At 38.1% G+C, this 12,073-nt stretch overlaps 1 protein-coding gene across 2 annotated transcripts in view; it reads right to left on the reverse strand.

The window, feature by feature from the left end:
* Positions 1 to 12,073, reverse strand: part of Dram1 (DNA damage regulated autophagy modulator 1) — a 36,537-nt gene that overhangs the window by 2,394 nt on the left and 22,070 nt on the right. For both annotated transcript variants that reach the window (XR_003584265.3, XM_027946187.3), the window contains exons 4-6: positions 9,445 to 9,622; positions 5,733 to 5,791; positions 1,366 to 1,458 (exon numbers count right to left, since the gene is read on the reverse strand). Coding sequence is in view for 1 of the 2 variants with exons in the window: in XM_027946187.3 (XP_027801988.1) it covers positions 1,366 to 1,458; positions 5,733 to 5,791; positions 9,445 to 9,622 (330 nt within the window). In the remaining variant the exon portion in view is untranslated. The remainder of the gene's footprint in view (positions 1 to 1,365; positions 1,459 to 5,732; positions 5,792 to 9,444; positions 9,623 to 12,073) is intronic.

Below are 12,073 nucleotides of genomic sequence, written 5' to 3' on the forward strand. Positions count from 1 at the left end.
CTAAGGTCCCAACCTTCTCTCTGCCTTGAGAACATTTTTGAACAACACACTTTTCCTTTTTAAAAAGACATATTTTCTGTTTTTTGGAACGAGTGAATCCTCTAAAACAATCAAGTACATGACTTGTAGCATCTCAAGTGGCAGAAGGCATAGGAAAATTTCATTAATTGAGTGAACTATAGGGATGCTTCTCTTTGGAGAGAGAACTTACAGAATGGTAGAAAAAAAATCTCTAGCTACTCTTCTGATAGATGACTAATATCCAGAATATATAAATAACTCAAAAAACTCCAGTAAAACCCCCATTAGTAAATAAATAGGCAAATGAGCTAAATAGACACTTCTCAAAAGAACAAATACAAATGACCAATAAATATATGAAAAAAATGTTAAACATCATTAGCAATTAGGGAAATGCAAATCAAAACTCCACTGAGATTTTACCTCACACTAGTCCAAATGGCAGCCATCAAACAATAATAATTGCTGGAGAGGATGTGGAGTAAAAGGAACCCTTTCACATTGTTGGTGGGATTGTAGATTAGTACAACTACTATGGAAATCAGTATGGAAGTGCCACAAAAGACTAAGCAGGGAACCACCATACGACCCAAATATACCACTCTCCTTGGTATTTATCCTCAAGAATTAAAAGTCAGCATGCTATAGGGATTCCTGTATACCTATGTTTATTAGCAGCACAATTCACAATAACCAAACTACAGAACCAGCCTAGGTGTCCATCAATGGATGAATGAAAAGGTGGTATATATACACAATGGAGTTTTATTTTAGCCATAAAGAAGAATGAAAGTACATAATTGCAGGAAAATGGATGAACTTGAGAATATTATGTTAAATGAACTAAGTCAAACTCAAGTCAAGGATCATATGTGTTTTCTATTATGTGGAAGCTAGAGAGGGAGAAAAGGAAAAGAAAGGTACTAGGGGGAATCTTGAGAAAATTGAAAGGAGACCAGTAAAGTAGAGGAAAGGGATCAGGGAAGGAGGAGGGAAGGGAAAGGGAAAATACTGGGGAACAATATTGACCCACTTACATTGTTATATCATGTACATGTACAAATATGTAACAGCAAATCTCGCCATTACGTATAATAGTAAAATATGTGTATTAATTATTATATTTATTAATTATGCATAATTATTATACATATTAAATATAGAAAAAAAGATGCTTCCCCTTTGGGAATAAGTTAGTAAACTAAGTTGCACAATATATATTTTTCAAACACATCAAGAATAAAAACAAACTGTTCTTTTTAAATTCAATAAATTTTTTCTAAATTATTTTTACTAATCCCCAATTATCAGCAATTTGTAACATCTGAACTGATAAATACCTACCTGAAAATCTTGGATGAATGTTAGGAAGTAGAAAATAAAACCAAAGGCCACGGTCCATTCACAGATTGCGCTCACTACATGGTACACATAATCCTAAAAGCGATAATAAGGAAAGAGAATTTAGCCTAAAAAATACCCACTTAGCATACAACCTGAAATAATAATGAGACAGACCAGAGGTGCGAGAAGCTGTCCAGAAAGCCTAAACCAGAACCTTGAGGAAATAATATAAGCAAGACCACATAGATAAACTTTAGGGACTGGCCCGATAAGAACAGGAATGGAATGATCCTGAATATTCTCTCTGGCACTCACACACTCCGGTTTTAAGACAGTCTGCATAACTTCAAAAGGCAAAATATGGACCACAAAACAGTTAAGACTGGGAAGGAAATTTAGACTCAACAGAAGAAAGAACTTTCCATTTAAGGCATGCCTTGGTCTCCCGCAGTTGGGAATCCCGTAGCTGAAGGGCACGTTTAACAAGCATCTAGTCTGCGCTCCTGCGGTTATTCCAAAGAATGACTGTGTGCATCTAGACAAGACAAAACATAAAGCCCCCACTGGGTTTTAAGTTTCCCTGTAACTGGAGAAATCGCTCATTCAGCAGTCAGTTCTGCTTATGTCAAAAGGTAAATAAAGCTGCAAAGCAAATGCTAGTAATGAGACTTCCACAGGACACCTGCATATCTTCTCCAAGACAAGGAGAAGAATGAGAGCCAAGAATCAAAGTGGCTTTCATGGGGGTTTCCAAGCTCAGTTGCTTATGGAGGCCAGGAAATTAATAAAAATAAATGAAACTGATGGTTGTTAAGCGAAAGACAGAAAAAGGAGCCCATTTCTCATCAACTCAATTCCACATTCACAAAATGGGAAAATAATACCCCAGTGCTTCTTTGAAAGAAGTTAAAAAAAAAAAAGTCTATTTGTGTGCATGCATGTGTATGTGCACATGTGTATGTGATCTCCTGTGTTTTTTTTTTTTATGCTGGAAACTCATTTCAAAGCATTTTAAAATTCCATCTAAGTAAGGAAAAAAACGCATGTCTGCATTTTAACTTTAGCTCACATGCCAAACTAGGCCTGCAGACTCTTAGTTTACCCCCTCTGATTTCAAATAAGGTTAATTGTTTTTCCTACTTCACTTTCTGCTCTTCTATAGGTTACATGTGTGAGTAAAAACGTGTGCTGGGTTGCTAGTCAGTTCCATGGCGACAGCTCTTTTCCTTGACCCTGTTTTCATCCCATAAAGATTTAACAGATTTATCAAACTCGAGCAGACATCACTTTTGGCTGTCTCCAGGGACACATCCATCCATTGTTCTCATTCCAGGGCACACTGGGGAGAACCTGGCCAGCCTGCATTAGGAGTGGAGAACAGAGGCTTCCTCTTTTTGATGCCAGCAGCAGGGGACATGTCCCATCCCATATCATCCCTGGACAATGAAGATGGCTTATTAAAAGGAGGCATAAAAAGGGGTGGGAGAGGACATTGACGTGAAGGAAAACATATTAAAATCTTGACTTTGAAAAGAAAAAACAAACAGAGACACAATGGCAGAGGGTACGGGGGATGTCTTCAGCATCATATTAATACAAGTTCCGTGGAGTGGCTTCATCCAAATGTGAACACAGGCCAAGCTCTGAACTCCTCGCTCGGTGGGATGAAACAAGGACATATTTCTCACCCTCCCTACCGAGTAAGCCCATGCACATAGGTATGCAGTGAAAGTTCTAAAATACTATACAGAAATCTGGGGCAGTACCTAAAATGATTATTCTTTTCAGGTAATTAATGTAAAGAGGTTTATGTTGTTGTTTGTTTTCTGATTTTGCAGCCATTGATACTGGAAACAGAAGGAAACACCAAAGTGGCACAGAAATTTATAGACTGAATAGAAAATCAGGTACTTTTCACACTTTTAGATAGCAAATGGAAGGTGACAGATTTTCAGAGACCTGGGGATATGCTTTGTGGAGCCCTTGACTTGTGGTGGAAGGTCGCCCCCCGGTGGTCTAATAGTAAAGTACACCTGGGCCTGCTCTGCTGTTTGGTGTCTTGTCAGGAGGACGTTCCCCAGTGGAAAGAGGAGCCTAAGACCCTTTGGATAGGAACTTATTTCCTCCATTCAGAAAAAAAAGTTGCCTTTTTCTAGGTCTAACCTCTTGGATAATCTGGATATCGTCCTGTCATATTCAAAGGAAGTGTTTTTTGAATTCTTGTCTGGATTATTCTCTTTCTTACCACCATCTTCAGTCCCATCAGCAACCTCGATGGAGAGCTAGTATCCTCTGTCTTGGGGAACCCTTCCTCTGACCCAGCTATCCTCTCTAGCCAACCACCGCATTTTTCCCCAGCAAACATATGTTGATAGCTGAATGAGTGAACCACCCACCCTTCGTTGCCCAAATTCAGGGATCTCGTTCCATTCCTAAAGGCTGTTCAGCTCCATCTACCATGATTAATCATTTCCCTTTCTTTTGAAAAAATGCCCTCCTCTTGCTCTCTGGGGTAATATATCTTCTTCTCATTTCATAGTGAGAATTCATGTTTCAAAGAACCAAATTTGGCAGTGGACAACTGGTTGTTTGCCCCCACTAAACTATAGGCTTCCTTGGGGACCTGCCACCCTATAGCTGACCATCCCCACCCCAGCATCCCTCAGCACAGTCTTGCTTGCAATAGGGACTTGGTCAGTGAAGTCAGCCCAGTATTGCCTAGTTCTGATTCATGACTGATTCACTTCTTGATTCATGACTCTTCTTTTTACTTCTTTTTTTCTGGGTACAGTCCTTCACCTGCCCTTTGGAAAACAATCTACTGCTGTTCTCTCACTAAATCCCTTCTCTCCTGGGGCATCATTCATTCAATCTCCTACACCACATCTGGATGAAGCACTATCATAATAGTTTCATGGCATGGGGTGATCTCAATTTCACATACTTGGGTACAGGTGTTCTGATATTTGGTTTGGAAATTATTGGTCACTCTATTCTATGCCATGAGGGCTCTTGACCCTACCAGAGATCTAGCTTCACATTTTTAACTGGACATTCAGCCTTGATTTTTCCCTGTAGCCTCAGACGCCAGTGGCTGCAAAACCAAACACATCCACTTCTGCCTGTGAAATCATTTATCCCCGATAAAGACTGTATCTCTGTGGTCATGGAAATAAATTATTTGGTTCATCCAAAATAAAGTCTTGGAAATCATTTTTGATTCATCATGTCTCTTCATTCTCAAGTTAGCCATGTGCAAGTGCTCATCCAATATTTTTATCCTATCATTTCCAACTGAGGTTCATCTTGATTTGAATCTCAACTAGTAGAACTGTCTGCTTCTGGTCCTGCTAATGCCAAACTCTCTCTCAAATCTGCCCCAGATGTTGCTTCTACCTAATATTTGTCCAATAATACTCAATTTCCTTTCCTGATCAGAAGGTCTTCAAAAAGCTTAGTCTGGCCAACTTAGTCAAGTTGAACCTCTGTCAGCCTCCAAAAGTCACTGCTTCCTTGCAAAGTTACCCCTGATTATATTAATTGTCACTGTGTCCTGAAGTGAACTGTCCACTACCCTGAATCTTGTCTTGTCCTCTCTGATGAACATTCTGCACTTTATCCGACCTCCATAAACCTTCATTCACATTGTCCCCTACCCTTTAAGTTCCAATCTCTTACTAAGCCCTAAAGGTTGAAGTGTGTAAGAAAGAAATAAGGAATTCTAAATTTTGAAAATAATTTCAGGAACCATTTGGGATTATCCCAATAACTAATGTTAAGCAAAAGTTATGGGAGGCCTAAGCTCCTACACTAGGCCCCCAACAGATCAGACCAAACCAAAATGGAGTCACTTATGCTAAGTGCCACGTAATCCACCTGAAACTTCAAGAGAGCAGATAGAGCCCCAAACTGAGAATTTTTTTCCTGAAGACAGGAGATTTCCATTTACCTGAGCCTGTGTAATAAAGAAGTCTCTTCTGCTTAAAAAATAATGTGAAGTAGCCCCATGTGAGCCAATCAAACTTTCCCCATTGTTCTGTTTCCTTGTTCCCACTTTACAAAACCTACTGTGCCGCTGCTTCATGGAGCTTTCATTCTATTTTATAGAATGGACCCTGCCTCAGATTCAGGAATTTCAAATAAAAGCCAGTTAGATGTATAACTAAATTTGTTGTAATTTTGTCTTTTGAAGCTATTTACAACACATGCATTGTCAAGTAATTGAGCAGTAAGTTGATTACATGACACATTTACCCCACATTTTGCAACCTGTTCTAAGAAATGACAGTGATCCTTCCTAGGATTCGGCCAGCCACAATCTCTCATAAACAGGATCAACATCATCTTGAGAACAACTTAAATGTTACCTTTTCTTTTGGATTCCACTCCAGTTTGGTTATAGAAATTAGTGAAGCACAGGCAATCACTTTTTAAAAAGAGAACATTGTTAAGGAAACTACAGAAGAAAAAAAAAATGGTTCTATAATACTAAGACAATTCTAGTAGAATCATTACATGGTGTTAAGATATTAATAACAACATTGCTACAATCAAACCAGTTTCTATTGATTTCTGGTAATCTCAGACCTTCTAATATGATAGTAGCTAAATTACAACAGAAATGCAGTCATACCTTAGTGATACTTTTTCAGTTACATGTAGCAGAATTTTAATTTGCAGTTTGACCCCCAGTGTTTGTTGGTGTTCCCACTTAAATTGGCTGTTGAAAGCTGGTCAAAATGGCTGACAGGACAGTCCAAGATGGGTCCTTTTTGAGTACTTACTAAGTAAATAAAAATACATCTTCCCTAAAAATATTATTCTCAAGGTAACAGCTGTAAGGAAAATTTAACATTTTATATGCAAAAATAAGCTACAAAAATTCAAACTGCTACCTGTTAAAAACAGACGTCTGTTGCATAACTGGGTATAAGTGCAGCCCTTTCTCTTGACACAGTTTCCAAATCAAAGACATTCAGCCTACTTCAGACTTTCAGGCCAAGCCTTATAAGGCCAGGGGCCCAGGCTCCTGCCCTCCCTCCACACTACTATCTGTACAAAAGGTGGTGATCAAATTTAGAGGGTAAAATAGAGCTGGGCATGGTGGTGGTACATCTGTGATCCCAGGTGCTCAGGAGGCTGAGGCAGGAGGATTGCAAGTTCAAAGTCAGTCTCAGCGAGTTAGTGAGGCCCTGTCTCAAAAAATAAATATAAAAAAAAAGGAGGCTGGGGATGTGGTTCAATGGTAGAACACCCCTAGGTTCAATCTCCAATGCCAAAAATAAAGGCAAAAAAAAGCTAAAGGAACAGAAAGCTCTATGGAATCTACCAAAAATTAGGACTTCAAAGCACTGAGTCAATGCAAATTTACGGCCTTCTCTGAATTCAGAGTCAGCACATCCTCTCTATGTCTCGTCTTCATATTTTGCAATACTTAACACTTCCCAGTTTCTCAAAATAAAAAATTGAGAGCATCAAAGATTTATCATTTCATTACCATACCTCTGTGTGCAATTGTTTAACAGCTACTAATTATTTTGTTTATTTGTTCTTTAGTTTCATCTTCAGTACACCAGGTACTGCACTGGCTTGGGAGCGAGGGGAAAGAAACCCCAGCAAAACAGAAAAGGTGAAAAAGGATAATCCAGTGCAGGAGAAGAGCGTGGGCAAAAAGAGAACAAGAAACAGCCAGGCTTAGGGGATAAAGTGTAACATGAAGTTGGAGAAATAGTAGCTCATGATCAGATCATGTGCTTCCTGCAAAGGAATCTGGACTTTATTCTGCTAGTGATCGTGAAGGCTTTCGAAAGCATTAGAGGTCAGTGCAAGATGAACAATTCAGCAGGAAAAGTCCAGAAGTGTGACTCTAAATGAGTGTTCTCATTCAGAGCCTCAGTTTCATTTCACAAGAATGACCCAGGAAGAAGAAAGCGGGCATTTTGAAGATGCTTTGAATCCTTTGTAAGGAAATATTATTACCATGCTGAAGTTGAAGACATAGACTTTTTCATATGATAAAAATTCATTTTAGTTAATTTGCTCCAGGGACATAACCACTTCTGTTTGGGGCTGCAAGAGCCTTCTAGAATGAAATCTATTACTTTAGAAAACTCTTGAGGTCTGAAATGTTTATTTTGCTAAAAATTCTATGATTTTAATATCTGGGGATCTGTGTCTAAAAGTTGGAAGCAAGGAAAGATTTTATACCAAGAATCTGCTTTTAGCACTATGTATACCCTATAGTGCACACACTATAAACACTATACATTTTACAACACAAGCTGCCAGTTTCAAGGAGATATATTTAATGAGAAAGCATGAGCATCTTCGACCCATAAAAAGACTAGGAAATTGAGAAGGCATTATCTTAGGAATAAAACAACTGGTAAATTTCTCAGGATTAGAGAGTAGGTCCTGTGCTTGGAAATTTTGTAATTAAAAATTTCCTTCCATAGCTGGGTGTGATGGCACATACCTGTAATCTGGGTGACTTGGGAAGCTGAGGCAGGAGGACTGTAAGTTCAAAGCCAGCCTCAGCAACTTAGTGATACCTATCTCAAAATAAAAAATAAAAAAAGGGCTGGGAATGTGCCTCAGAGGTGTAATCCCTCTGGATTCAATCCCCAGTACCAAAAAAAAAAAAAAAAAAGAAAGAAAAAGATTTCCTTAAGATTTAAAAAAAAATAGAGATTTCCTTAAGATTTAAAAAAAAATAGACTTCTTATTTTGTATAACTTCTATTTTTAAAGAAAAATACAAATCTCAATGTGTAGAAACACACATGATGTATTCAAAATGCGTTCTCAAGCTTACCTACTTTATACCATAACCCAAACCAAACTAATGAAATTGCCACTTATTAAATAGTTTCAATTTTTCTACAATTTGACATTAATCATCACTTTTAAGAACACTGTAGCATTCTTTAATATGACCACAGTTGGTATTTTTAAAGATGCTTCACACCTTAAAGACCACAGTTTTTTAATTTGCTTGGTTAAAAACTTCATTAAAGAAGAGAAGAGAGAAAAAGAAAAAAAAAGGACAAAGTTTCATTTCCTCTAAATCAGAATATATAATCATGACAAATTCATATAATTTTTTTCACATTGCTGAATTAGAAAATGAATTTTATTTTGAACTACAAAAAGACTAACTACCTTTTAATTGACTTAATCAGTGATGGTTTTTTCAACATCTCAGTGTGAACACTTGGGACTTCACAGGACTATTGCTTTAAGTTCAATATCAATATTTGGTATCTTCAGCCAAGCACTACAAAGAAAACTAAATATTTTCAAATGGCTCATGAAACTAGACTGTGGAAAGGAAAGTAAATAGAGACTGAAGTGTTCCTACATTGTTCCATTCCCCTTTCACACCATTTCCCCCCCAAAGATTCGTTTGATCTAACCAGACCAAGTTGAGATGTTTTCTTAATGATTTACAGTTTTCTCCTGTTTGTTGTTCTGAAAAATGTGGAAACTTGGTTTTATCCTTTGATTTTTTTTTTCATGCCTTTGGAGAGGGTGTCAAACTTGCTAGGACACTATAACAAAGATTCTTTTCTTGGCCAAACTTTGAACTCCTGAAACTTCTCCCAAGTCCATCTGGACACTTCATTCTAAAATCCAGTTTTAGCCCAGCACAATGACACACGCCTGTAATTCCAGTGACTCGAAAGGCCGAGGCAGGAGCATCACAAGTTCAAGTCCAGCCTGAGCAACATAGTGAGACCCTGTCTCAAAATAAAATAAAAAGGGCTGGGGATGTAGCTCAGTGGTACAGCATCCTTGAGATCAATCCCCAGTACTGAAAATAAATTTTTTTAAAAAGAGAAGAATTAGTTAAGCCAGCATCCCCCACTGCTACCTCTGACCCTGCCCTGCTTCTTTGGCTAAAAATTCCCACTTGCCAAAGCTGTATTGGGAGTTCAGCCCAGTCTCTCTCCCCTGCAAGATGTGCAGTGGTCTCCACCTATCACTATGGCCTAAAACGAAGTCCTCCTTACCATACTTTAATAAATGCCATTAATTTTTTTTTTTTTGCTTTAGCAACTGACAAATGTGAAAAGGATACTGGGGACAACAGCTGCACAGGAAACAGCAGAGATGGCCATGCGTATGTGGCATGTCAAGAGGCTGTTCCACTGTGGACACGATTTGTAAGAGATGATGGATTGCAGGAGCGTGTACACCACACCGCAGACAAAAGCCAGAAGGGCGCCCCCGTCGTGGACCACGGGCACAGCTAACTCCTGGAGAGAAAATCACAGATATGTAACAACTTGTATGAGACTGCCAGCATTAAGCTTTGAATTCTCAGTCACTCCGGATGCTCCAAGCCACTGTTTGTCACAGATGCGCTCGTCCTTGGAAAATGTGGCTGCTTCCAGAAGAGTACCAATTGCAAAATAAATGCCAACAACTGGGTTGTTCCCTAGCAAACCTGGGCATGTGGAACAAGGAAGGAACAATGTTTACCTTGGAGGTAATGGACTTTGACCCTTACAACCTCAATCTCTGTATCTATAAAATGGGCATAATCATTCCTGCCTCACAGGTTTGTGGAGAAGACTATATGACACATCTCATACAAAAATATCATTTAGAGCAGGGGATGTCGCTCAGTGGAAGAGCACTTGCCTAGCATGTACAAGGCCCGAGGATTCAATCCCCAGGACTGCAAGCTGGGCGCGGTGACACATGCCTGTAATCCCAGTGGTGTAGGAGGCTGAGACAGGAGGATCTCAAGTTCAAAGCCAGCCTCAGCAACCTGGAGGGGCAAGCAACTCGGTGAGACCCTGTCTCTAAATAAAATACAAAATGGGGCTGGGGACGTGACTCGGTGGTCGAGTGCCCCTGAGTTCAATCCCTGGTACCAAAACAAAACAAAAGGAAAAAACCCAGACTGCATTAATACTTTGTCATATATTAATTATTCATTTACTAAATATGGATTTTGAGTACCTAGAACACTTAGCATGAGAATACAGATTCAGGAATGTTATACACAAAAAATAAAATACATTTTATGCCTTTTAAAATGAGTATAAACTTTTAAGTATATAAAGAATTCAGGGAAATACCAAAAAATATGCCAAAAAAAAGGTTAAGATGGTAAATTTTGTGTATATTTTAAATACAATTTAAAATAATTTTAATAAAAAAGAATCAAAATAAATTACTTTCTTCCCCTGAATGTTAGGCACATTTGGTTGACAAGAAATAAAAGGCAAAGCATCTGCAGCTAATGAGTCAGTTTCAGGAATAATCTGAGAATTCTGGTACTTTCCATTCTTACTTTCCTTTTCATGCGAAGTAAATCAACATCTTGAATTGGTATCCTTTACTTCCTTTCATAAATACTGTCAGGGAATTTCCTTCCTTAGCCCCAGCCAATTCAACATGTCCATTACAATCTTAATCCACAAATTGCATAACTCTATATTAACACTGATGTTATCAGACCCAAAGGCCCTAGACTCAGCAGGAACTGTCTCTATAGTGATGTCTTTTAGAAGGGAAAGGATTCTTAGGTCATATATGAATTCTGGGTAAAGGATGAGATAAAAACGTAGCATCTTTTTTAGACAACTTTTTAGAAACTCTTGCAAATTTAAAAGATAGCAAAACATAGAGCCAGGTACCATGGTGCACATCTGTAATCTCAGTTGAACAGGAAGGTCTCAAATTTGAGGCTAGCCTGGGCAACTTAGTGACCCCTTGTCTCAAAGTGAAAATTAAAAATTTAGCAATTTAGCAAGACCCTGTCTCAAAATAAAAATTAAAAAGGGTTGGGGAGATGCTGTGGTTGCAGTTCAGTGGTCTAGCACTTGCCTAGCACGTTTGAGGAACTGGGTTCAATCCTCAGCACCACATATAAATAAATAAACAAATAAACAAACAAATAAATGTATCCATCTATAACTAAAAAAAAAAAAAAAATTTTAAAGGGGGTTGGGGAAGTAGCTCTGTGGTGAAGTGCCCATGGATTCAATTCCCAATTCCTGGAGGGGGAAAAAAAAAAAAGAAAAAAGAAAAGATAGTAAAACATAGAGAATACTAGACCCAACAGGGCTATACCTTGAAAATGTTCTTTTGTAAAAAGAACAATTCTTTTTTTAATTTTATTTTTAATCTACAAGTAATAATTATATATATTTATAGGATTTTGTATATTTTTATATATTTACAATGTGGAATGATTGAATCAAGCAGATTAACATATTCATGACTTCACAGTTATTTTTATAGTCAGAACTTATAAAATCTGGTGCTTTAACAATTTTGAAATATTCATAATTATTAATGTTAGCCATCATGCTATATACAATAAATCTCATTCATCCTGTCTGAAACTTTGTACCATTTAACCTCACTGTTCCCAGCCCCTGGTACTGTTCTACTCTCTGCTTCGACTGTTAGATTCCACCTATAAGTAAGATCTTCTGTTATCTGTCTTTTATGTGTCTTGCTTATTTCATATTTAACACAATGCCCCATTCCGTCTCAAATGACAGAATTTCAAAAGGAAACTTCTGAAGGGAGAATAAAGTATTGACAGAAATTAGTGAGGATACCCTCAAAAGCAGGCATTCCACCCACCCACTCACAGAAAGAGTTATCTGTGAGCTTCTCATAAATGTGATTATTACGACTCAAGAAAAACCACGAGAGCCAGTCACGCTCTCTCTTGGCCTCTCAAC

The sequence above is a fragment of the Marmota flaviventris genome, chromosome 3, assembly GCF_047511675.1.
Source record: "Marmota flaviventris isolate mMarFla1 chromosome 3, mMarFla1.hap1, whole genome shotgun sequence".
Lineage (NCBI taxonomy): Eukaryota > Metazoa > Chordata > Mammalia > Rodentia > Sciuridae > Marmota > Marmota flaviventris.